Source organism: Protopterus annectens, chromosome 2.part1, assembly GCF_019279795.1.
Source record: "Protopterus annectens isolate FY-2018-M chromosome 2.part1, PAN1.0, whole genome shotgun sequence".
NCBI lineage: Eukaryota > Metazoa > Chordata > Ceratodontiformes > Protopteridae > Protopterus > Protopterus annectens.
Window position 1 is genome coordinate 97,434,405 of NC_056729.1, and position 27,918 is coordinate 97,462,322.

The 27,918-nt window shown below is 45.2% G+C and overlaps 1 protein-coding gene across 1 annotated transcript in view; it reads left to right on the top strand.

Annotated features, from left to right (window-relative positions):
- The window catches only part of ETFDH (electron transfer flavoprotein dehydrogenase), a 1,111,536-nt gene that overhangs the window by 526,185 nt on the left and 557,433 nt on the right, over positions 1-27,918 (top strand). Inside the window, exon 8 of the mRNA XM_044062047.1 lies at positions 2,546-2,686. Coding sequence (XP_043917982.1) covers positions 2,546-2,686 — 141 coding nt within the window. The remainder of the gene's footprint in view (positions 1-2,545; positions 2,687-27,918) is intronic.

Consider the following 27,918-nt stretch of genomic DNA (forward strand, 5'->3'; position numbering starts at 1 on the left):
GGTGTTTGTGCTGGTAATCTCCTCTTTGTCAAGGGCACTGACTGTGGTGCGAGAGAGCATGGATTCCAGTTTACTGATTTAGATGGATTTCTCACAAGTAGAAGAATTATGTGCTAGGAGAAGAGGGCTGTCAGTGAACATTAGGCAGTTGCTACACTGTCTCAGTATGCCTATATCGACCAGGCTGGTAGGAGAAACTGATGGGAATTGTCCAGACATAGTGTCCTGAATACTTGGGTGGACTTATGGAGAAAGGGTTTTGATAAGGATTTGTCCACAAGAGTGTAGACCACAAAAACCTTCTTAAATGTAGAGTAACTGGCCTCATTGCAGTAAGTTAAGTGTTGTAATTTCCTTATTCATGATACTCAAGGCATTTTAGTCATTTATAATTTTTTGTAGTTTGTGTCATTAAGCTGAGGGCAACATAAATGTCCATTTGTAAATGTTTTAAATTTCTCAGTGTGTAAATTACTGGCCCAAGATGTTTCTTAATGTGCATGTTTAATTTTTGTGCTATATTTCGTGTGCTGTATTATACAAAGATTATTTTGAGTATTAAGCCTTTTCTTAAAAGGGTTTCTTGCCAATAAGATATGCAAGTATAAAATAAATGTGATTAACTATATTATGGAAATGTACATCTCTGTTGACATACCCCGGAACTCAGAAAGACAGTGTGATAAGGAAGCTTTTATTTGGAAGGTTTCCACATTGCACTAAGCCTTTCAAATTCAGGGACCACTCTACAGCTCAGCTTTTCCCATCATGGGCACCTCAACACAGACAGCAGTCTTGCTAATGATGCCGCATGCTAATGAGGTAGTCCTGGGGAGTGGCTAATGCCAGTTAACTGTGTGCTTTCCTCCCAGAAATGTCTGTGGCTTGATTTGCTCTTCCTGAATTTTCCTGTCAGAGAAAGAAAGTGACTGATTTAAAAACACTTGTGATCTTCCATTCCCTCTTATGGGAGTACTTGCTGTGCAGATTACATTTAGAGAAGATGTGGCGTGGGGTATGCTAGTGTATGTATGTATGTGGACGTGAGTATGTATGTCTGTAGGGTCAAGAATGGGGTTGCATGAGTGTGTATATATCTTCCTGGGTGGTCACACACTGGAGAGAAGGGTTAGGTATTGAGTTACAAGACTGGCTTTGTGTGTGTGCATGAGGACGTGTGTGTATGTGGGTAAATGGGGGAGTGTTTCTGTGAGTATGGAGGGGTTGTTTGTGGATGAGTGGATATGTGTGTGTGTTTGTTTGTCTGTTTGCCTGCATATGTGTGTGTATCTGTGTGTCTATGGAAGACGTTATTAATGAGAGGCTTGGGCCACAGGGGAGAACACTGATGTGGTCAAGCCTGACAGTGCAGTGTTCGATTTAGAGAGATGATAATGAGCTGATAATGAGGTCTTGCTCATTGCAGATATACCTCTCTCTGAATCAGATTTTCTGACTGTCATGTGAAATAACCAATTGGACAGTCAGTGAGCAGTGAGGATTTTGCCATAGTATAGCAAAACTGAATTGTTCTGTCACCCCATAAACATAAAGGAAACTGCAGTTACTGTACATTTTGTATTGCTGTTTATTTGGGTGTATTTGTAGGGCTTTAGAATTTTGTTTTACTGTACTTGTGTAGCAATAAAATGATCTACCTGCTTCCATCTCACCAAGACTTACATTTTTCATAGTGTCTTAAACTGATGTGGATCCAATGTGGGCTGGGGCCTTCTGGTCCTTCCTTGTTATAAGTTACGTGCAGTCATCAAATTGGTGGTCAGACTTGTTTGATCTAGACAAAACACTGCTAGGCTGTTTAGGAGGAGTTTTGCTTATAATAGGAGAGTATTTTATACGAACTATTGGCAGGCTAGCAGAAAAAGTGTGAAACAGTTTTAGAAATAGAAAGGTAGGAAAACAGAAATTAAGAAGTTTGCTAAAATAGGTGCAGGGTGGCCACGGTAGTGCAGCGGTTAGCATTGCTGCCTCACAGCAAGAGGTTCTCTGGTTCAATCCTTGGCTGGAGTGCCTTCTGTGTGGAGTCTGCATGTCCTCTCTGTGGTCGCGTAAGACATGCTGTAGGTGGATTGGACACTCTAAATTGGCCCTAGATGTGAGTGTGTGTGTGCCTTCTGTGGAAGGTTGGGTGCCGGGCTGGCAACTCGACACTGTAAAACTCCACTGCCAGTCATGAGCGGACAGGTGATCCGCTGTGGTGACCCCTAACCAGGAAAAGCCAAAAGAAGAAGAAGAAGCTAAAATACCAGTATCTGAATAAGATGTATACATTAGAAATAAAAACAAAATTCTGTTTAGCACCAACGCCTATATTTTCTTATGTGGACAGAACCTGACATTAATGTATTTACAGATCAAGAAGACCTTGTTTTTGTAACTGAGGTAGACTGTTTTCCAACATCATTAATATGCTGGCTTTCATTTCAAGTTTGCTAAATAAGATAGTATGTTTGCATTGTGGACATTTTGAATGTTTATATTCATGCCAACTGTTTGTTGTAATGTGCTAAATTTTTTTTGTTAGTTGTGGATTATTGAAGAGAAGAATTGGAGACCAGGCAGAATAGAGCACACAGTGGGCTGGCCTTTGGACAGGCATTCCTATGGAGGATCTTTTATATATCATTTGAATGAAAAGGAACCTATGATCGCAGTAGGATTTGTGGTAAGATATACAAATGTCTTTTTTTTTATAGTAAGATGGCAATACTGTCAGCCCAACCTTACCTAGTTATGACCGATGATGTGAAAATACTTTTTTAGTATCAGTGTGTCTCCTGCTCTTTTTATAGCGTTGTGTTTTTTTACAATAATTTTGCAAATTGGTAGCCTGGCTTTGTGGTGCAGAGTGGTTGTGCCCCAGGTGGGGGTTTGAACATCAACCCTAGCATTGGAGGAGCCAAGCAGTGAAGCAAAGAAATTAGCAGGTATATCCTGTACACCTCTCCTAGGGGGAGAGGATGATTGTGGCACAGCGGCATAAGGAAAACCACCTCCTGTACCTGAAGGAAGGGGGCAGGGCTGCTTTCTGATAACTTCCTTTGTGAAATGATGGATGACCAGTGTGATTAACCCACTGTACATCCCCATTCCACTCCACTAGCCAAGCATCTGTGGGTAAAATGTTAAGGCATATAAATAACCACCACCCTGATGGCTGTCTGAATGATGATCCCTCCTAGTTGGCCATTGCCCCAGTGATGGGGAATGAATGAACTGATTGGCCAGGAGGGGCTGATGTTTGACAGATAGTGGGGGCAAAGCATGCTAAAAAATGATGTAAACTGAGAATATATGAGTGATGTTTAATATAGTATCTGAAGTAGGAGATTCATTTGTCTGCAACCTGTGGGTTATGGATCCGATATCGGATCCAAACGGCATGATTATCCAGCTATGGATCCGAGCTCCTAGCTCCTCCCCTCACCCATAATGCCCTGCTCTCCCTACATGACCTCAGATCTAGTTTGCCGCGCTGGTGACCAGGTCTTGGATCTTGAGCTGTTCAGCTAAGTGTTGTTTAAACATATAAAAAAAAAGCTTTATTTTCTTAAATTGTTGTCAGAGTTGAGTGATTGTGTTAGGTTCCCTTTTATCTTTTGATAGTTTCAGTTTTAAACTTTAAGTTTATCCCCTCCCCTCGCTGGTCGGAGTTTCTGTGTGTGTGTATTGTTTGGGGCCTTGTTTGTGTGCTTGTGTAGCACTACTTTCTGTCTTTTGCTTTTTTTTTTTTGGGTTAAAAAAAAAAAAAAAAAAGACTTTGTTATGTCTGAAGCCCCTAAGGCAATATTTTCCAAGTGCTCCGAGTGTGGCCATAAGCTTTCCCCTGCTGATGGCCACACTCGGTGCGTTCAATGCCTTGGGGTTGAACACCTCATTTCTGGATGTTCCATTTGTGCAGAGTTCAACCCCAGGGCATTGAAGGAGCGGAGGTCGAAGCTGATCCTGGCAGGACTTCTACCCCCGGACTCGGCTTTGGCTTCGGCTCCCGCTCCTGTGGTGGGTACCGTGGCCACGGTTCCCTCCTCGCCTGCTCCCCCTCCTCCGCCTGGGACTCAACCTCCCGCTGCTAGGTTGGAGGAGGGAGAGGCAAGAAAAAAGGACCGGAGAGAGAAGCACCACAAGCGGCGGGCCGAGACCTCCGTTTCGGCCCTGCCAGCTAAGCGGGCTTCTCCTCCGGCCTCCTTGGCTGCTGCCCCCCCCCCCCCTCGGCTCCGGTCTGTTTTTCACCGGGGCCTGAGGAGGAGGAGACCCGATCTCCGTCGAGGCTATCGAGGCGGCATTCAAGGCCTACCTCGGTAGCCTCTTCGAGATCCACATATAGCCTTTCTGACGCCGATCTGGACCGGATGATGAGAAGGTTCATCCAGGCCCAGATGCAGATGGGAGTGCTCCTGCCTCCCCCCCCCTCTGGGGGGGAGCTCGACCCCCTTTTTCAAGCCTATAGCTCCTTCTCCGACCCACTACCCGGGTTCGGAGCGTTCAGAGCTGGGCAGCTTCGGAGCCGGGGGTAGGTCGGAGCCGATAGTACTAGGTACTTCGGATCCGACCCTGCCCTCGAGTGTTTCAGATCCGACCTCTTGGAGCCTGGCTCCGAGCTTCGGATCCGGGGGACTCAGTGTGCCTTTGGCGCCGTCTGTGTCGGAGCGCACTGGTCCCTCGGATCCGAGTGTCTCAGGGCCAGCTCCGATCCACTCTTCGGATCTGAGGGGGAGCCGACTTTCGGATCCTTTGGTCGGGGCTGACTCCCCCCTCGGCTTTTGATGTAGTGGAGAGGGCTCTGTTGAGGGCTTCCGGACCCCCGGCACTTGCTTCGGCTCCATCCCACGCTCCATCTGCACTGGGCCAGGCTTCCACCATCCGGCCACTGGGACAGCCCGCTTCATTGCCCCAAGCTGTTCCTTTGGAACAAGACACTGCTTGCGAGGGCTCCTCAGACAGCCCCCCCCCCGAGGAAGCCCCTCGCAAGCATACGTGTAAAAGGAGGCACATAGACTCCCCCGAGTCTTTAACTGAAGACACGGATTTGGAGGAAGGGGAAGGCTCCCCAAGATCACCCTCGAGGACGTCTCCTTTGGAGACATCATGGAAATGCTTCGCATAAGGAGGGGGTGGTCTGCCCCCAAGTCTTCCTCGGACGAGTCCGTATTCTTGGAGGCATTCGAAGTGGGCCCTTCTACCTCTTGGGTGTCCCCTCCTGCCGACCCCCTGGTGGACCTTATTACCACCAGGGCGTGGAAGGAACCGGACACCGTGGAGCCAATCCCCAAAAGGCCAGACAGAATCCTTAGCCCCCCTGCAGACCGTGCCCATTGGAGTAAGGGGCCTCCGGTAGATGCCATGTTGACGACAGCAGCAACCAAGAAGGAACTCGCACAGGAGAGTCCTTCAGTCCATCCTCCGAGCAAGGAGTCTCGGATGATGGACCGCTTGGGGAAGCGAATGTTTAGTTCTGCGACCTTCTCAGTGAGGGCGCTCAACTACTTGGCACATGTTACCAGGATGCAGCGCGATCTTATTAAAGAATACGCTGCATCCCCCCCAGAGTCCATGTCGGAGGAGGACAAGCTTTTGCACTCCACCCGTATGGCCACTCTTCGGTCCGTGACAAATACCTCTATGCGGTTGCTGTCCCATACTACTGAGGGAGCCGCTAGAGCTGCTGGAGTAGGCCTAGTCACTTGACGCCAGGCCTGGCTCCGTCATTGCGATTTCACGGAGGCCTTCAAGGCATCCTTCGCGAACGCCCCCTTTGATGGTTCTGCCCTTTTTGGCAAAACCGTTCGCGACATTTTGACCCAGAGCGAAAAGGACGGGAAGACGCTGTCTGCCGTCGGAATCTGCTTCTCTGTGCCCCAGAGGTCCTACTCTAGGAACCAAAAGGGCCAGAAGAAGATGTGGTACCGGATGTCGCAGCAATCCCAACCCGCTCCGGACAACCAGTCCTTCCGTGGCAGAGGAGGACAGGGAGGACGCCGCCCCAGGGGCAGAGGGGCTCCCAGGAATTTCGGGTCCAGAGAACCTTTCTCTGAATGGCCCGTGCAGCAGCCCTGAGGGGTTGCCCGACTGCTCCACTCTGGAGGCAGTCGGGGGACGTTTTTCAGAGCACCTAGCGGCATGGGAGTCCATAACATCAGACCGCTGGGTCCTCCGCATTATATCCAGAGGATACAAGATCCCCTTTCATCACATTCCAAAATTAAAATCCCTCCCGACGTTCCACCCGGTCAGTGGGAGGCCGCTGCAGAAATTGGCCATCTGCTGGGAAAAGAGCCATCCAGCCCATCCCCAGACCAGATCGGATCAGGGTTCTACTCCAGGTTCTTTTAGTGCCAAAAAGACGGGGACTTAAGACCTATTTTAGACCTGTCCCTGTTAAACCTGGCAGTTCCCAAAGAGAAGTTCCGGATGGTCACCTTGCAATCCATCCTCCCCCTTCTGGGAGAGAATCACTGGATGTGCTCCATAGACCTCAAGGATGCGTACTACCACATACTAATGGACAGACGCTCCAGGAGGTTTCTTCGCTTCCGGCTGGGAGCCAGTCACTACCAGTTCAGGGTCCTTCCCTTTGGTCTCACCACAGCCCCCAGGGTGTTCACCAAAGTATTAGCAGTGGTTGCGGCCCACCTGAGGCTTCAGGGGGTGCAGGTCTTCCCGTACCTGGACGACTGGCTTCTTACCGCCCCAACAAGGCATCTACTATCATTGGCGCGAGACTCCTTTCTTCATCTAGCTCCCTGCCTGGGCATCACGATAAATGTAGAAAAATCCAACCTGGCCCCCTTTCAGTTGTTAGATTTTATAGGTGCCAGGTTAGACACGAGGGAGTTAAGAGCCTTCCTCACGGCCGACAGAGTTCAGAATCTGCGACTCCAGGTGCGGGCCATCCTCCACTCCAGCTCAGTTCCGGCGGAATTGGTCCTGAGGGCTCTAGGGTCCATGGCGGCAGCAATATCTCTTCTTCCACTCGCCAGATTCAACATGCGGGTCCTTCAATGGACACTTCATGTTCAGTGGTCTTACCTTGCTCTACCTATGCATCATCCCATCGCGATCAGCAAGGCTTGCAAGCGATCCCTCTTGTGGTGGCTCTACTCACAGGATCTCCACGGAGGCCGCCCCTTTTGTGCTTCTCCCCCTCTCGCCACGGTGACCACGGAAGCCTCCCGCCTCGGGTGGGGGGGGGCATTTTGCAGGCAGGACGGTCCAAGGCACGTGGAGCGACTCAGAGACCTCCCTGCATATCAATGTTCTGGAGATGAGAGCAGTGCTCTTGACGTTGCGAGCACTTCAGGCCTTTCTTCCCCTGGGAACAATTGCGATTCAGTCAGACAACATGTCGGTTGTCTGGTACATCAACAAACAGGGGGAAACCAGGTCTTATCCCTTATGTCGAGAAGCCATGAGAGTGTGGGAATGGGCGATCTCCACCAACCGCTTTCTTATCGCAACGCATATTCCGGGTCGGTCCAACATCCTTGCGGACAAGCTCAGTCACACCATTCTCTCCCCGTACGAGTGGTCTCTCAATGCTCAAGTAGCGAAACGTATCTTCGCACGGTGGGGAGCTCCTTGTTGCGATCTTTTTGCGTCTCCCTCAAACACCAAGTGCGACAGTTTTTTCGCTCTAATCCCTCCACCAGGGGATTCCCCAAGAGACGCTCTGGTGCATGCTTGGCCTCCCGGTCTTCTTTATGCTTACCCCCCTTTGCCTCTGATGCTCCAAGTTCTTCAGAAAGCCTCTCGGTTGGGGTGCAGAATGATCCTCATTGCCCCATTCTGGCCTCGACAGATCTGGTTCCCTTACCTAAGGTCTCACTCGGTGAATCCACCTTGGATTCTAGATCCCATTCCGGATCTGATATCGCACCCATCGAACCTGCCAACTCCGAATCTGGACAACCTGAAGCTGACCGCTTGGCTGCTCCAGTTCCACTCCTAATTAGGACTCCCGGTATCTCGTCCCCCGTTAAGGCCATCCTGGTAGCGGCTCATAAACCATCTACCAGGAAAGTTTACCACAGTAAATGGAAACGATTCTCCATTTGGGCGGAGCGGCAAGGTCTAGATCCCGTTACCGTTCCCCTTCCTCTGGTGCTAGACTTCCTAACTACTCTCTTTAATGATGGTGCCAGTAGTTCCACGGTCAAAGTGCAGCTCGCGGCCATTTCTCATTATCATGTTGGTCATGACTCTGGACCTCTTATGTCTGCCAAATTGTGTAAAATCTTCCTAAAAGGCACCTTTCTCCTTCGACCCCCTATCAAGCAAGCGGTTCCTCCATGGGATCTTTCTTTGGTTCTCCAGGCCTTGACCGCTCCCCCCTTCGAACCTGCGGCCACAGTAGATCTTAAATTTTTATCCCTCAAGACTGCCTTTTTAGTAGCCATTACCTCGGCCAAAAGAGTTTCGGAACTTCAAGCCTTATCCATGAAGCCTCCTTACTTGGTCTTCCATCCAGACTGCGTATACCTCAGGACCAATCCCTCCTTTCTTCCTAAGGTAGCTTCAGAAACAAACATTAATCAGTCCATTAACCTCCCTGTTTTCTTTCCTAAATATCAAAACAAGGGTGAATACAAGCTGCATTCATTGGATGTTCACAGGCAGCTTCGTTTTTATCTTAACAGGACAGCTAGTCATAGGCAATCCGATCAGTTGTTCATTTCCTTTGCCAAATTCAATCTGGGTAAGCCAATTTCCAAAGTCTCCTTGTCACGCTGGATTTCGCAGTGTATCCTTTTAGCTTATCAAGCTTCTGGGAGGCCCGCACCAAAGGGAGTCCACGCCCATTCGACCCGGTCAGTTTCTACCTCAGCGGCCTTTAAGGCTAGGATTCCTCTGGATGACATTTGTTCAGCAGCCACTTGGGCTTCATCTCATACCTTTATTTCTCATTACAAGCTGGATATCACATCTAGAGGTAGAGCATCCTTTGGCTCCGCGGTGCTCGGAATATCCTTCCATGACGGCCGCCCAAGATTCAGGTAGCTGGGGACTCTGTCCCACAGGTTGCAGACAAATGAATCTCCTACTTCAGATTTAGAAGTTATGTACTCACCATAACGTTCCATCTGAGTAGGTGGATTCATTTGTCTGCAACCATCCCGCCCGCCTATGGCCTTGTCAGTTTCCTGCATATTACGTGTCACCCTTTCCAGGGTATTTTTATTCAGGGCAAACTCGATCTGAGGTCATTTAGGGAGAGCAGGGCATTATGGGTGAGGGGAGGAGCTAGGAGCTCGGATCCATAGCTGGATAATCATGCCGGTTCGGATCCGATATCGGATCCATAACCCACAGGTTGCAGACAAATGAATCCACCTACTCAGATGGAACGTTATGGTGAGTACATAACTTCTAATTTTTTTTTACTCTTCTTTTTCATTAAGGTCTCATTTCCATATCAGCTTATTGATAACCTTACTGGCCCTTTTGTGCATCACTTCTCTCAAGAAGAGAAGCAGTTTCATACATCAGATATGGAAAGGGATTGTTTCCTGGTGTTTGGAAAGAACTAGTAAAACAGCATATTTTTTATAACCATTTTTTGCTTGAAGCAATATTGCTGTTAGGGTGGCTTCAGAAAATATGATTGAGTGTTTTTCATTGTACACTACTACAGAGTGTGTGTGTGTACGTGTGTGTGTGTTTGTGTGTGTTTGCGTGTACAGAAACCACCCCACCAAGCAATGGTTCTTTCCTTCCCAACCCAAGGCCCTGTAGGGAAAGGAGCCAAAGACTGCAACAATGCCCCAAGCAATGGCATTCAGAACCCATTAGGCCAGGGGCTCATGCCTGTAGGCTGCTAGCAGGGAGCAACAATGACTCACCCATGGTACCGCCTATCCCCTCCCCTCCATATCCCTCCTTCCAGGCTGGGGGAGACTGTCACTATTCCACAGAATCTGGACTCACATTACTACAGACCATTGAGTGCTAAACATTATTTCAGAGGGTTACAAGATCAAATACAAGCAACCCTTGGTTTCCCAGACATCCCACCAAAACAAAAAAAAAAAAAAAGAGAGAGACATTGGCCCAGATACAGTTACTGTGCACCCAGGGCTCTGTGGAACCGGTACCAGAGCACTTACAAATAAGAAGATTTTACTCCAGACTCTTCTTGGTACCCAGAAAGAAGGTACATGCTGGCCAATACTAGACCTGTCAAAACTCAACCAGTTCCTGCAGGTCCCCAAAGTCAAGATGTTAACCCTTCAAAAACGTCTACCCATGATCTCTCCCAATGCTATCGTGGTCAGTTTGGATTTAAAACATGCATACCTTCATATCCCCATAGAAGAATCACACAGAAGCTTATGTTTCAAGGCAGGCGTCTGGCACTGTCAGTTCTGTCCTCTTCCCTTTGGCTTGTCTACTGCTCCCAGGATCTTCACAAAATGTCTAGCCCCTCTATTACCCTTCCAAAGAGCAAAGAGAATTCAAATTTACCCCTATTTGGACAATTGAGTTTTTCTGGGTTTGTTGCCTGGATGAGGCAAATCGGACCTGCTTTTCAACAGAAACCTTTTAACCTCCATGGGGTTCACCATCAGTACACAGAAATCTCAGACAAACCCCCACATCCAAGATTGTGTTCCTGGAGGTCTTACTGGATTCAGCAATCCAGAAGGCCTTCTTACTTCTGTACAAGGTTGCTTTCCTGACCCTGTACTTCAAGCAAGTAATGGTCAGGAATTACCTCACAGCCAGGGAGTATTTCTGGGCCCTAGGTTACATGGCCTTTTACATCTTTATGATTCCCCTGGCCAGACTACACATGAGAAAACTTCAGTAGTACCTCAAGAATGTGTGGTCCCAGCATTCACAGCCTTTCACAGCAAAGATAAAGCTGATTCCTTGTCTCAGGAAGGAATTCACCTGGTGGGCCCAGGCATGCTCCCGCAATCTTGGGTCTTCCTTTCAGATTCATTCCCTAGGAGCAAACCCTGACAACAGATGCATCAGAAATAGCCTGTGGATTCCAGTTCAACTGCCACCAGACTCAAGGAAAATGGGACCCCGGGTTCAGAGACAAGCACATAAATCTAAAAGAACATATCGCAGTCAGAAAAGGCCTGATAGCCTTCCAAAAGAAATGGAGGCCAGGAGTACTAGTAGTGAAGACAGACAACACCATGGTTATGTGGTACATAAACAAACAGGGGGGAGTCCCACTCTTATCTGTTTTGCCTAGCAATGGATGTTTGGGAAACAGCTCACTCCCTGGGATACATCTCATGGCACAGTATGTGGCAGGAGTACACAACTGACTAGAACATCACCTCAGCAGAATCCTGTCAGACTCCATGAGTAGCAGCTGCATCAGGAAGCATTTCTCAGCATAGCTAAAAAAATGGGGTGTGCCAGTGATAGACCTTTTTGCCACCAAAGAAAATGCTCACCTGAAAAAGTTTTGCTGCAGGGACAAAATTAATTCAGCCTGAAGGACAGATGCTTTCTCTTTCACTTGGACAGGCCTTTTCCCTTATGCTTTTCCTCCAATACCCTGCTCCCCAGGGTATTGCTAAAGATAAGAGAAGAGGAGCCAAGGGAAATACTTATAGCCCCAGAGTGGCCCAGGCAGCTCTGACCAGCACAAAACTATGACATCTGCTACAGAGAGTGGGTGTATTAACACAGGACAGGAGTAAGATTGTACACCCCAACCTGCAGACACTCAAATTGTCAGCATGGATGATAACCTTGATTTTGCGGAAGGAATCTCGCCTCGACAAGCAGGTCTTGGATATTCTAAAAGATGCCAGAAGACCTTAACACAAGGAAATCTTATTCCAGCAAATGGCAAAGATTCACCCTTTGGTACAGACAAAAAGCACAAAATCCTCTTCTTGCCAAGATTCCTTTCATCTTGTCTTATTTGACCAGCCTTTTTGACAAAGGGAAAGGACTCTTCTACTCTTCCATAAAAATCCATGCTTCAGCTATCTCAGCCTATTTTCCTTCTCAGCCGTCTCTCTTTTTGCACCCCCTCATGAAACAGTGTCTGAAAGAGGTTGTTCACATTAAGCCGCCCAGAAAGCCTTCAGTTCCACCCTGGGACCTCAATTTTATGTTGGAGAAACTGATCTTTCCACCCTTCAAACCAGCTGCTTCCACTGAGTTAAAACTTATGACTTGAAAGACTGCCCTCTTACTATCACCTCAGCCAGAAGAGTTTATGAGCTTCAGGCCATAATGTTTGTGGAATCTTTCATCATCTTCCACACAGACAGAGCTTCAATCAGGATTAACCCTTCCTTTATGCCCAAGGTGGTAGCAGACACCTCGTTGAATCAATCCATACATTTGCCTACCCTCTTTCAAAACCCACAGAACAAGGGGGAAAGGATCCTTCATTTCTTGGATATACATAGCCATCTGTGTTACTACCTACAGAACCAAGACTATCAGGAAAGCAGATCGTCTGTTTGTGACCTTCATCAGAAGCTCTGAGGGGAAACCTGTATACAAACAAGCCATCTCCAAATGGATCTCCCACTGCATCTCTTTCTGTTACAGCCATCATGGTAAGAAACACCCCGATGCTGTAATACACATTCCACCAGGGTTACTGCTACCTCTACTAAATTTCTTAAACTGGTGCCCACTAGGGACGTTGTGGAGGCAGCAACTTGGTCTTCAGCACACACCTTTACTAAACATTACCATATTTCTGCCATCTCCAGGTCTAGGGAAGGATTGCCACTGCAGTTCTGCAGAGCATCTTAACCTCTTTTTAATCTTCCATCCTCCACTTCTTTTAGCTTTGAGAATCATCCCACTAGTTAGGACTGCAACAGTGAAACACATAAAACATAGTACCGTTGTGTACACTTAACCATAAATAGGTTCATAGGTAGGTACTAGGCTCTTGGCCCTAGGGCCTATATAAGCCTAGCCAAAAAATGTACCCTGGCTTTCGCCACCCAAGAAAATTATTTTCCTGTGCCCCTGTCGAGCAATGCCACAGAAGTGATCCCTGGGGTGAATTTCCCATTTCCCAAGAGTGCTAATGAGGAGCTCTGTTTGACATAGATAGGTAGTCTGATCCAGAGTATGGGAAGTCTCTGGGACAGGAATCTATCCCTCCAGCATGTTCTGTTTATTGTGGTGACAAGGTTTAGGTCCCTAGAGCGTGTAGCTCGGAGGGACTGGGATTTCTTTAAGTGGAGCATGTCCAACAGCTCTGGCTTTGACATAGCTTTGTATGTTAGACAGAGATCGCCCCTGAGTAGGCGATATGCGATGGAGTAAAGCTGTAGTTTTTTGAGACGGTCTGCATAGGACATCTGTTTGAGGCCAGTAATCCTCTTTGTGAGGTATTTCTGTGGTCTTTCCAGTTGTTGTAGATGTCTTGTGAGGTACATACCAAAAGGGGCATTGTACTCTATAATGGGTCTAATGAGTGATGAGTAGAGGGGAACAATGACTTCTTTTTTTCTGGATGAGAATCCTTTTGTGATGAGATGAGCCATGTAGAAGGATTTCCTGACCACTGTGGCGATGTGATTATCAAAGGAGAGACTACTGTCCACCTGTGTCCCAAGGTCTCTTATCACATTATTGGCATTAAGTAGACTACCAGCTATGTGGTTGTTCATGGGTACAGAGTTTTTACCAAAGGGGATGACAGTACACTTTTTGGCATTGAGCTTCAGGCCATGGCTTTGACACCAGGTATCTGTCTCAGTGAGGCCCTTTTGTAGTTTGTCCACATCGTTAGGAGTTTCGATTATGGCTCCTAGTTTCCAGTCATCTGCAAACTTTGTTAGTCAAAGACCTTCTGTGTTAGTCTGCACTTCAGAGAAGTAGATACCAAACAGGAGAGGACCCAGGACTGAACCCTGTGGTACTCCTTGTCACTGGTCTGAAGTTGGATTTGGAATCCGCTACTTTCACAGTGTGGGTTCTGTCCATCTTGTGACATAGGGATTTATACCTAGTTTAGTGAGCTTATCTATAATTCCAGAGTGGGGGATGGTGGTGAAAGCCTTGGTGAGATCTAGATAAGCTGTGTGAACCGTTTTACCCTCATCTATGGCTTTGGTGACTGCTTCAAATAAGTCAATCAGGTTTAGGAGACATGATCTGCCTTTTACAAATCCAAACTGGGTAGGGTCCAGAGTTTGGAGATTACCAGTGTCTTTGTTTATGAGTTCCATGATGATACGTTCCATGGTCTTGCAGACCAGGCTCGTCAGGCTATTGGGGCGATAGTTCCCGGGGTCTGTCGTGGCTCCCCCTTTGTGGAGTGGGATAACCGTCGTGGTGCGCCATTCAGTGGGTACAAAGCCTGAGGTGAAGCTATGATTGAACATGGTAGTTAGGTAGGGTGCCAGTTCATTCTGTAGTTTGTGTAGAACGCAGCCTGGGATATTGTCAGGTCCCATGGATGCTGTGTTCTTGGCTTTGGAGAGTGTGTTTTTTTTACCTGTGCAGCCGTGATTATAGGAACTTTGCATTCTTCCGGTATAGAGATGGACCCTCTAGGGGGTGAGAGGGGGGTAAAGTTAGCACTGAACCTATCTGCTAGGATGTTGGCAATATCAGTTGGTTCTGTATATTTAGTGCCATTGTGCTGTAGCTCAGAGCAGATCTGAGTGTTCCTATTAAGATTCTTGACATAGCTATAGAATGCTTTGTGGTTGTCTTTAGAGTCAGTGGCAATTTTGTTTTTGTAACTAGCTTTGGAGGATTTTATGAGGGATCTCAGCTTCTTACTGAGGTTGACCAGGGAGTTCCTCCAGTCATGGGATTTTACTCTTTTTTTTGCAACAGTTTCTTTCTTCTGTTGTAGAGTTTGTTTATGGCAGAGGACCACCAGATTGGCTTCCTTTTTTTGGAAGATAACATCTTGGTTCTATTAGGGATAGCATGATCCATGCACTCGTGTAAGTGCTTATAAAGTGCATTTGTGTAGGATTCAGCAGTCATACCTCTATTGTCCGTGTGCATGGGTGTCATGAAGTTTGCCACTTCTGTCTTAAGAAGTGTGAAGTTGGCTGTGGATAAGTTTTTTACAATGGTTTCCGTAATTGGGGGTAGGGGTGGGATGTGGATGTCTAGGCTGATTAGCTTGTGGTCGGATCTGACCAACGAGGAATTGACCTCTGGTGTGGAATTCTGTTTCCCATGTTGGTAATGACTAGGTCTAGGATATTGCTGCCCCTGGTGGGGATGTGAATAAGTTGATCCAAGGCGTTGGAATTTATGAATTCTAGAAAACGTTGAGCAAAAGAGTTGGTACATGAGTAGTTTTCCCAGTTAATGGTGGGGTAGTTGAAATCGCCCATTATTAGGGTGTTGGGTTGTATCCTAATACTTTCCAGTGTATCAAGAAATGAGGAGTGGGAATCCTGGGGCATGGTGGGGGGGTCTGTAGCAAGCTACAATTTGGATTGTGGTCTTGCCCAGAGTTAGTTGCACTTGGATAATCTCGGATGCATTATGCTGTGCAACTAGCCTGGAGGTGTGGATGTCCTTAATGAATATGGACATGCCTCCACCTTTAGTGCTTCGTTCTGGGTTAGGTGGCCGAAAGGTGTGATATGAATTGTAGCCTGGTAATGCAGGGGTGCTCTCTGGAGCTTTGAACCAGGTCTCTGTCACTGCACAGATGTCAGTGTTCTCCATTTTAAGGAGTGCCTCGAGTGAGTGCATTTAAAGGTTTAGACTTCCAGCATTGAGTAGCATTACCCTCAGATTTTGCTTGCTTGTACCGGTTACAGTGGTGAATTTGTCATTTGAACCTTGCCTAAAAAAGGCACTATAGGGGTGGCAAGAGCCTTAGCCAGTATCTGGAATCCTAAGGGCGACAGGTGCAGGCCATCTCTGGCAAAGCATCGCAGTCTGTCGATCATGTCATCCCAGGCAGACAAATACTGGATCCCCTTAGAATGACACCAGAAGCTTAGCCATTTGTTAATGTCAATCATTTTGTCCTTGTACTGTGGTATCATTCTGGGTGATGGCAGGATGCTACTCAGGGATAGGGTCATACCTGCCTGGGATACAAGATCGGAGAGCTCCTCCTTGTCTCTTTTCATGTAGTCCAGGGAGGTACGTCTCAGGTCATTCACACCAACATGGACAATGACAGTGTCATATTTGCACTTATTGTGGAGTGACCTGAGTGCATGCGTTATGTGGCGGATCCTGGCACCTGACAGGCAGCTGACAGTAACTTTCTCCTTGTTTAATGGCAAGAATTTGAAAAAGAAACCCCATCACGAACAGAAGAAAACATGCGACAGGTCTGTCTCTCAGCGCAGAGGGACCCCCTCCTGCACAAATTGCAGAACTTGTAATAGCATTTGGTCTACTTGCATGATTTTACACCCTGTGCATCAAAAGCCCGCAGAGTTTTTACTCTATGCAGATTGCTCATACCAAACATTGTGTATTTTGCTAAGTGCAATCTCTGCAGTGCATTCTAGATTGGTAAATATGTAGATGTTCAAGTGTATTCACTGTTGCAGTCCTATTCCCCTCCCTCTTTCCCCCAACCTACTCTGTAGGCTGGGACATTCTCCTTCTTAGTCAGGTTAATCCTCTTTTCTACTTCTCCTACTTCCTGAATTTCAGGGTCCCAGAATCTGGACATCAGGGACAATTTGGGGGGCTCCTACCTTTAGGAGCAAGAAAAGCACTGAGATCATGGTGCTGGCCGACTACCTGTATACCAAAGTGTAGTGACTTCAGATAGAGTGTCTTGTCGGCTCCAGAAGGGGGAAAGCTGTTCTCTGGTAGTCGGGCCTCCACTGCAGGAAATCTCACTAGTTAGGACTCCAACAGTGGATACACTCAAACATCTGCATTTATGCTAAGTATACATAACTGCACTTTTTTCAGTGTATACTACCGCAGTGTGTATATACATATGTGTGCATGTGGGTGCGCACATATACACTACAGTGGCACAACAGGTAGCACACTCATCTTTGGTGCAGAAGGCTATGGGTTCTATTCCCACACTAGGTAGATGGATTGCTAACACTGCAGTGCAGCATAAGGGCGTACTGCACTCCTTTATGTGCCATTCTTTAGATGAGATGTTAAATCAAGGTCCCATCTGCTTGAGTTGGTGGTAGCTCAGGTGGATGTAAACGATCCTACAGCACTTATCAAAAAGAGTTGGGGAAGTTCCCCAATGCACTGTCTAAATTTCTCCTCCTAGTATAAATACCACCTCAGGTCTTCCCTGCAAAGAGGCTACTAGCCTTCTGGAACTGTCTCAGTCAACAAAGAATAAAATATATACACATATACATATATATATATATATATATATATATATATATATGTGTGTGTGTGTGTGTGTGTAGTATATATAAAGTACACACACACACACACACACTGACACGTATGGAGGGTTTGAAGATAGAGGTGTTCACTACTAATGACATCTGGCTGTCCCACTCATTTTCTCAGAACTCTTTGCCTAATTTTCCTACCCTTGAAGAAGACTTGGATTGCATCCATCAGTGGATGATGTATAATCACCAAAAACTCAACACTGCTAAAACTAAGATGATCCTAGTTCATGCTGTCTTCACGTACACATACCTTATTAACTATGAGATGAATAGATTGAAAGTTATATAGGTTTTGACATCTTGATGACAGATTGTTAGGGGGTCAAGTTTCATCTGTTGTTAAGTCATTTCGTTGCTTCTTAAAAAGTCCATCTTCAGATTTCGTGATGATGATTCATGCAGTAGTGTTATGCATTGACTACTGCAGTGCCTCTTACTATAAGGTCCTGGTTAAACTGCACACAACGTTTGGCTGGTACAGCTCCATCCTGCCTTAGTATTCCTGCCTGTGCTGTATAATTTGCACTAGTTGACCATCATTTCTAAAGTTGTGCTGAAGATTCTTGAGTTTATTTTTTGAGCCATGTACATTGTGAGCCTTGCTTATTTAAAAGGGCTTCTAGTATTGTTTTTCCAGAAAGGCCACTGAAGTTACCAGCTGAGAAACTGCTAGCTTTTCCAGTGTTTGCCTCAAGATATCTGGTAGGCTTTCTTTTCCCTGTCTTGCTGGAGTTCTTTGACATCATCTTCCCTCCATGATTACAGCAATGCTGTACCAAGACCCTGTTCAGAATGCTCCTTTTCAGGGGATTTCATAATCTGCTCAGGAATTCCTTTTTTATAATAATATTTTAGTTTAATTATTCATTGTCTTTACCATACTGATGTTGTTTTGAACTGTTCTTACATTGCTGCTTCTTTTTTATTGTAAAATGCTTAATTTTAGGCATACAAATTCATTAAAGGTATACTTTGTACGACTCTAGGGAATCGGATCTTATTATTTTGCAATATGCAAGCTAAAATTTACAAATTCCAAAAAATTTGCTGTAGAGAAAAAATGTTGGGTTGCTACATGGAAATGAACAGACAGATTTCTAAAGCTTTGTTTTTTTGTATACACACTCTTAGGCAGACTACTGTTTTGTGACTGCTGTCATAGTTTGTTGCCAGACTGATGGCTGTTCTGTTTGACTGCTAGTATTCATGCTGCTGTAGAAAGAGTAGGGGAATCATTGATCCTGTAATGAGATAACATTCACCTGTAGTAATATTCATGCTTGTATGTGGTTGTCCCACTCCTTGTACTTCTCATCCTCTTCCTGTTTGTAGACCAATCAGATCTTATTCAAAGGAACCCTGTGCAGTGGGTAGAACACGCAGACACCTTTGTTTCCTCTTTTATACAGCTGTTTCTGTATATGTTAAGCACATACACTTGTTATACACTCAGGAACATTTTTACCCTTCAGGCCATATGGTAACATATTTCTACCAAGTAAAGAGCTCAGGTTTCAACATTTCTTCACAGTTTGTTCCACTGCTCTGGCATTTCCAAAAGTGCATACTGTTGACAACTCATGCACTTAAATGCTTGAAAAGCAAAGGCAGCTTGCCAAGTGTGCCTTTAGTCTTGGAATTATTAACCAGAAAAACCACAGGTGCTGCCTTTCCATGTTAGAATTGTGCCTGATGTTGGAAGGTGTGATAGACTCCAGAGCTTTACCCAAGCAGCCTGAGGGCATGGGAGAGAGAGAGAGAGAGTGACAGAGACACTAGAGGGCTATGTGTGTGCATCCATAATTTAATATCAGTGGAGAGTGCCCATTGCAGTGTCCAGACAAAGTACCCAGCTCATGGTGTGTGGCAGGATCCAGAAAAGCACAAGGCAAGAAATTTAGAGGTTATGTCCAAGCATAGACTATGCTGTGAAATCCACTTAGAGTCCTTCCACACCTTTCACAGAGTGTTTCTCTTAGTCAGAGGTTAGTGTTCTGTAATCTTTTGTGAAACACTAAGGGAATAGCTGGAGAAATCCAAGCACCTACACCCAAAAGCAAGAGCCAGTTGGTGCCAGACTACCTCCTGTGAAGGAATAAATGGAATACCGCACATTGAACCCAGAATTCACTAAGACATGTCTCTATGTTGGAAGCTGGGCCCAGGAAGTTGATTCCCTGTATCTCCTTCTGAATGGAAGAGCAAATGTGAATGTGAATAGAGATGGTTCTTACAGGCCCTTCCATGCCCAGGCCAGGGTCCTTAGCTGTTCCTCTATTTGCATTCTGTTTTTAGGACAGAATTCTGGATCCTGTATTTATGCTTATTTTTTAAAACTTGTTTTTAGGTAGTGATGGAACATGCTTGATTAGGTGTGGGATAGCAATGTAGCTTTATGCCACCATCAGACCAGGTGCAAGCCTTTCAAACCCTTCTTCTCCTTGTGCATTCTTTCAAAATGATTGCTTTGATTTCTTCCTAATCGATTACTTCAGCTCTCGTTCCTTTCCTTAGGGAGGCAAATGGCTGTTTCTTCAGGCAGTAATTAGAGGAAGCAGAGGGTCTTTTTTCCCCTTCACTTTAGAATCCTCAGTTGTAACTGAGGTGCAGTGGCTGAATTTCCTAGTTCTTGATACAGGAATAATGTGATTTCCCTACCAGCTCACCTGTCCTTTGGAGAGGCCGTCAAACTCATGAAGTGTGTATTGGTTTGGCCCATCCTGTCTTGCCCTTCACCACCAGCAGTGCCTTAATGAGTATTTGGGATTGTAGATAAGAGTAGTTAGTTCTTGGCCATTCCTCTTCTGGAGACATTGACTCTAGGAATGCCATTTTGCAGACTGAATGAATCCAGATATGGATCTCTCAGTACTTAAAATGGAAAACTTGTTGAGTATGCCCACTTTCACCATTGAGAGGTATGTTCTGTTAACTTGGTGGACAAATGCTGACTCTTGCGTTATCTTGTTTGCCTGAATTCTACTTAGAGTCAGGAGACTATAGCATTTGGTCACTGTTTTTCCCCGCAAAGAATCCAAAGCCCCAGAAGTGTTTGTGTATGAAGGTTTATTCCTTTAAATTACTGAGCCTTTGGTTCATGAGCTACTTCTTTTATGTGTCCCAGCTCCAGCCTTCTTTGATGGGGCAGGTTTTTAGAATTATCTCCACATCTTACACTTTGATGAGCAGACAGTAGAGAAATGGTTGTCTACCCATTGTAACTTTTTTTTTTAAACAGCTTTATTGAGTTATCACTTGTGACATAGGCAAATTTACATTTTTATAAAAGTAATCAAACTGTATTAACAAGTTCGTGTTTACAAACCTTTCGGCCCCAGAACTTGGACCTAAGCTCCAAAGATGGTGGTGTCTACATATTCATAAAGGATGCGCACACCTCCAGACTGGTAGCCCAACATAACACATCTGAGGTACTTCAGGCACAGCTAACATTGGGTAAGACAGCGATTCAGGTCGTAGCCTGCTATAGGTCCCCAGCCATATCCCAAGATTCACACTCCACATTCCTAAGCACCCTGGAGAATATTAGGGTCCAACCTAACACTCTCGTACTGGGCGACTTCAACTACCCCTCCATTAACTGGGAAAACTACTCATGTACCAATATACTTGCCGAATGCTTTCTGGAATTCACTAATTCCAATGCCCGGAACCAACTCGTTCTTACCCCCACTAGAGGTAGCAACATCCTTGACCTGGTCATTACTAACATGGACGACCGTTGCTCCACACCAGTAGTCAACCCCTCCCTGGTTAGATCCGATCACAAGCTAATCACCTTGGAAATTTACATCCCTCCCACCCAACAAAGGTAACCACCATGAAAAACATCTCCAAAACTAGCTTTGGGCTCCTAAAAGCAGAAGTGGTTAACTTCACGGCACCCGTGCGAATGGAGAATAGTTGCATGACCACCATATCATACACCAATGCACTGCACAAACATGTAGACAAATGCATGGATCTCGCCATACCCAGTAGAATTAAGACGCTCTCCTCAAAAAAAAAAAAAAAAAAAAAAAAAAAAAGGGAAGCCAATCCGGTGGTCCCCTGCCATAAACAAACTCTACAACAGAAGGAGGAAACTGATGCAGAATAAGGTGAAGTCCCAAGACAGGAAAGACTCCCTTATCAGCCTCAGCAAAAGGTTGAGATCCCTCATCAAATCCTCTAAAGCTAGCTATGAAAACAGAATTGCAGCAGATAGTAAAGACAACCACAAGGCCTTCTATAGTTATGCAAAGAATCTCCATGGCAATACCCAGATTTGCTCTGAGCTACTGCACAATGGTATCTTCTATACCGAGCCAACAGATATTGCAAATGTACTGGCCAACAGATTCAGTGCTAACTTTGCCCCTCTCTCCACCCCCCCAAAGGACCAGTCAGAATACCAATAGATTGCCAGGCACCCAGTATTACTGCTGCACAGGTTAAAACAGCACTGTCCAAGGCCAAGAACACAGCTTCTGTGGGACCTAACAGTATCCCTGGCTGTGTTCTACATGAACTACAGAGTGAACTGGCACCTCACCTGTGTGCCCTGTTCAATCACAGCCTCACCTCAGGCTTTGTTCCCACCGAATGGTGCACTGCTGCAGTCATCCCTCTCCACAAAGGTGGAGTGACTACAGACCCTGGGAATTATCGCCTCATTAGCTTGACGAGTCTGATATGTAAAGCTATGGAACGCATCATCATGAACCTAATAAACAAGGATATAGGGAATCTCCAAACTCTGTATCCTACAAAGTTTGGTTTTGTGAAGGGTAGATCATGCTTGCTCAACTTGGTTGACTTCTTCAAGTCAGCCACCAGAGCTGTGGATGAAGGTAAGGTGGTTCATACAGCCTAGCTTGATCTGGCCAAGGCCTTTGATACCATTCCCCACTCAGGAATCATAGAAAAACTTACTAAGCTAGGCATCAACCCTTACATCACTAGGTGGGTTGCAAACTGGCTCAAAGATAGAACCCACAGTGTGAAAGTAGCTAAGTCAGACTGCCGACCAGTCATGAGTGGAGTCCCACAGGGTTTGGTCCTGGGTCCTCTCCTGTTTGGTATCTACTTCTCTGAAGTCCAGGCCAACATGAAGGGACTCTGGCTGACAAAGTTCACAGATGATTGCACGTTGCGAGCTATTATTAACTCCCCAAGTGATGCTGACTTCCTACAGAAGGGCTTCAATGGTGCACTGCTACAATCATCCCTCTCCACAAAGGAGGAGTGACTATAGACCCTGGGAACTATCGCCTCCTTAGCCTGACGAGTCTGATATGTAAAGCTATGGAACGCATCATCATGAACCTAATAAACAAGGATATAGGGAATCTCCAAACTCTGTATCCTACACAGTTTGGTTTTGTGAAGGGTAGATCATGCCTGCTCAACTTGGTTGACTTCTTTGAGTCAGCCACCAGAGCTGTGGATGAAGGTAAGGTGGTTCATACAGCCTAGCTTGATCTGGCCAAGGCCTTTGATACCATTCCCCACTCAGGAATCATAGAAAAACTTACTAAGCTAGGCATCAACCCCTACATCACTAGATGGGTTGCAAACTGGCTCAAAGATGGAACCCACAGTGTGAAAGTAGCTAAGTCAGACTGCCGACCAGTCACGAGTGGAGTCCCACAGGGTTCGGTCCTGGGTCCTCTCCTGTTTGGTATCTACTTCTCTGAAGTCCAGGCCAACATGAAGGGACTCTGGCTGACAAAGTTCACAGATGATTGCACGTTGAGAGCTATTATTAACTCCCCAAGTGATGTTGACTTCCTACAGAGAAGGGCTTCAATGAGACCAATGACTGGTGTCAGAACCATGGCCTTAAACTCAATGCCACAAAATGTGTCTTCATCCCCTTTGGGAAAAATCCAGTTCCCTTGAATTACCACGTTGATGGTAGTCCACTGAACACAGAAGGCATTTTAAGAGATCTGGGAACACAGGTTGACAGCAACCTCTCTTTTGACCACCACATTGCCACTGTGGTTAGAAAGTCCTTCTATGTGGCACATCTCTTTACTAAGGGTTTTGTATCCAGGAAGAAAGAGGTCATTGTCTCCCTCTACTCTTCCCTCATTAGGCCAATCATCGGGTACAATGCCCCATTTGGCATGTACCTCCCTAGACACCTGCAGCAACTGGAGAGGCCGCAAAAGTACCTCACCAAGAGGATCCTAGGCTTTAAACACTATATGGGCAGACTCAAAAAACTCCCAACTATTCTCCGTCTCATATCACCTACTTAGAGGCGATCTCTGCTTGACTTACAAGCCATGTCTGACCCAGCTCTGTTAGAAATGCTACAGTCTAAAGAAATCACAATCCCTCCACACCACACACTCCAGAGACCTCAACCTCACTACCACAATCAGCAGAACATGCTGGAGGGACAGGTTCATAACCCAGAGACTGCCCATGCTATGGAATAGACTTCCCATACATGTCAAGCAGAGCACCTCACTGGCCCCCTTCAAGAGAAATCTTGATGAGTGGATGAGAAATAGAAAATTCACCTTGGGGATCACTCCAGTTGCTCTACTCGACAGAGGCACTAGGAACTAAGGTTGGGTGGCACGATGCCAGGGTAATCATACGGGCAAGTCTTGTAAAGGCTCCAGGGCCATTAGCCTAGTACACACCTATGAACATTATACTTCACATATATTGCTGTGTATCGTATAACCTAAGCAACATTACATAAATTATTCAATTTCTGCCCTTTTTTAACAAGAAACATCTTTATTAAACCATCACTTATGACATAGGCAATTATAAACTTATATAATGAAAACAAACCACACCAACACAATCTTAGTTGCAAGTACTTTGTCACAAACCATACTGACACACTCCCAGTTGCAAACATTATGCATCATTTATAATCTACCAAATTGTTTTCAGTCAAACATTACATAGCTCATTTAAGTCCTACCTTCTTTTAAACCTCATTGCTCCCATGTATGTATTGTTCCCACAATTCCCATTTTATGTAGTTTGCTCCTCCCCTTTTTTAAAGATCTCAATTCCAATTGTTTTATCACTATTACTATAGTCACTACCTCTAGTATAGTTGGTTTAGATTTTGATTTTGATTTTCTAGTAATTGCTTTTTTGTCAGCCACCATAATTAGACTCAACAAGGCCTTACTATGTCTAGGCAATTCCAATTCTGTTTCATAGCTCAGTAAAATCATTTCCCTTGTCACACCAGTTTGCCCACCCAGCATCTCTGACAGTGCATCCCACAGGGAATCCTTAAGGTCCACCAACTCACCTCACTCCCAGAAAATATGGTCCCACTTACCTCTTTCTTCCCCATCACACTTCCAACATTTGCTGTCTACTTGAGAAAAATTTCTCTAAAGTCTACTTGGGGTATACAAATAACTATGTAAACATTTCATTTCCAAGCAAAAATCCTAAAGCTTCTAGAGTTTGTTGCATATTTGGGAGACGTACATATATCCTCCCATTGTTTCTTCATGAATTTCTTATCCAGTCTCTCTTCCTGATTGTTTCTAACCTCCTCTGATTAATTCTTGTAGATATCATACAATATTTTATATGCTGTACTAATTATTCCCTTTTTAATGGAAGCTTCTGTTCTAGTATCTACTAAAACTCTACCAGTGATGCTGTTTGTTTAGTACCCACCTATTTCTTTATACTCTGATATCAGTCCTTGATAGGGAAGGGAATGTCTAACCTGCAGTCTTCCCATTTTGTCATCTTTCCCTCTCTAGTTATTTACTTCCAATACCTTAGTTCCTTTGCCAGTTTTCTCCAATAAATTCCAGCCCCCTCTTGCCTGTTGTCTGTACCCTTAATTGCAGTCATCCCTATCAGCAGAATCTCCTTTCTCCATTCCCATGTTGGCTTAGTTCTTAGGATACTTTCTGCTACTTTATAGGTATATATTCTGTATAATTGTTGTTATTCTCCTTAAAGGCCTGCATCCAAAATCCCAGTCTCTCTTTGTTTCTTGAGCTTCCCCCGTTTCATCATCATCCCTTTCCACTTTGAATGATAGCTTTTTGCTTATGCTATGTATAGAAGCATTAACTGTGCAGCTCTGAAATACCTCTTCAAATCGGGTAATCCCAATCCACCCTGTTCTACTGGAAGAATCAACTTTTCCCACTTGACTCTTCCTGTCTTCCCCTCCCAGCTAAAGTGCTTCAGCTCTTTGTTAAAGCCATCCACAACTTCTCTGGTTGATAAAAATGTGCCTAACCTGTGTATAAAACGAATGAGACCAAAAACTTTTTAACTGCTTCTATTTTGCTATCCATATCCCTATAACAAAGCTTCCATTTTCTCAAGTTTTTGTATTATCTTTTGTTTAGCCTCTTCCCACATATTCTTAGCTGCCACACCAGAATCATTTTTAATCCATACTCATAAATACTTAATTTGTCATGTCCTCATATGGATATTGCTGAACCAATTCATATGTGGGTACATAATTTATTGCTATTGCCTTCATTTTAACTTCATTCATTTTGTATCCAGAAAAGATATGAAACTGTCTCATAATGTTCCAGAGCACTGTAATATCTTTCTGGTTTTGTCAGGTATAAAAAAATATCATCTGCAAATAGAGACAGCTTTTCTTTACTACTATACCAATTATATTCTTGAATTTCTCAGTCCCTTATTTTCTTTGCCGATGGTTGTAAATATAATGCAAATAAAGGGAAAAGAGAATACTGGGAAAGCTAAAGTTAAGCTGTAACTGAATGTGCAGCCATCTTGGAAGTCCTGCTGCCAATTGTAACCTTGAGATCCACAACTGTGAGTCCAGAAATTTCAAAAAAATAAATAAATAACAAAAGAAAGCGGGAGCAGTGAATTTCAAACTTTGTTGTACTTCCTTTAATTTTGTTTTCCTCAGGAGGCAACCTCACTGCATCCCCAAGTATGTGGCTCTGTATTCCCACACACTCCCATTACTTGTACATACTAACTCCAAGATCACTGTACCTCAGAGAAATGGGAATGCTGTTCGACACAGCAATTTCATACTTATTATGTGATGACTTCATTTTTGTACATTCAGTCTCGCAGCTCCTCAACTTACATTAATTAGTATGGAATTCTGAACTCTTACCGTTACAGTTAAGTATTGTTTTGGGACATTTTGCCCCTACTTTCTGCTGATCATCAACCTGCTTCTGGTCAATCATCCCATTCATTTCCCATCATCAAGGAGAGGATTGACCAGCAGGGTCCATCATTCAGACAACCATTACAGCTGGTGTGCCGTATTTTGTGTGTGTTCTTAACATCCCTACATACACTCAGCATAGTGTGGGGGAAGGAATGTGCAGTGGGTTGTTTGTGGTATACTCCCAGGTGCTCTCCACCCTCCCTAGTGAGATGAGTGGTGGCCATGCCTCTTCACTTCTTTCCCTCCCTGCCCGGCTTCTCTAGTGCTAGGGTCACTAATCAAACCCTGGCACATAGGTTACAGTCAGGACTCCATGTCTCTATGCACAGAGATGGGCTGAAAACAATTAAGCACTGCTAAATTAGTGGTCTTCTTCACTCGTTGCTTGTAGATGATGCAAACTGTGTAATGCTCCTTATCTGATGGCAAGAGAAAACAGCAGCAATCAGATTCTTTCCAGTTTTAATGGAGAACAGCAGCAGTGGCAATTTGTCCATGTTGCCCCCTTATGGGGGAAATATTCTGAAGAGAGCCTTCCAAAATAATCATTTAAGATTTGCAAAGGAGAGTTAAGACTTTGTCCACTGTGGGAGTGTATGTATGGATACACCTTAATTCCTCTCCCTAATATGTCTTGTCTGCATTCTGCCAGACACCAGAGAAGGTTGAATATATGCGAGGGAGCATTGATTTTCTGGGGGGAGGGAGTCATTGGCAAAGTCTGGACTGCCTCTCAGCTGTTAAGACTTATCCATGGGAGGCAGATTCTCCAGGTTCATCCCCAATTGAAGAGCCATCATCTCAGTTAAATGTCTGTGCACTGCTCTGTCTTCCCTCAGCTAGTCCTTCTCTGTCAGACATTAGGGGAGTTATTTTGTAAATTTTAGTCTATCATTAGCATTGAAGCTCAGTGGCACAGGGCATACAGTCACTGAATCTGGATGACCCACATTCAGTTAGAAGCCTAGACATTGAAGGAACCAGCACCATGTGGGAATCCTAGGTCATTGTCAGCTTGTACATACCAGGAGGAGAGCACTGGCTAGGTCTTACAACAAATGCATCCTTAAAGTGCATTCCATTTGTATGAGAACTAAGGAATGCAAGACTAGCCAAGGAGTGCTTGCAATCCACCTATGTATCCTAGATGTGCAGAAATGTACCTCTGTCCTGGGAAATGCATATTTAGCATTATGGCACACTTGTTGGCCAATGGGGGGATTTGCAGGCTTAACAGACAACAGTTCTTGTGATTACTGATCATGGCAGCAAGAAAACAATGACTTCTTTGCATGGCCTATTGTATATTAAGTCTCTTATCCCAGATGTCCTCTGCTAGGCAACAGTAGTGATCTGGAAGGAAGTTGGGTGAGGGGGTGT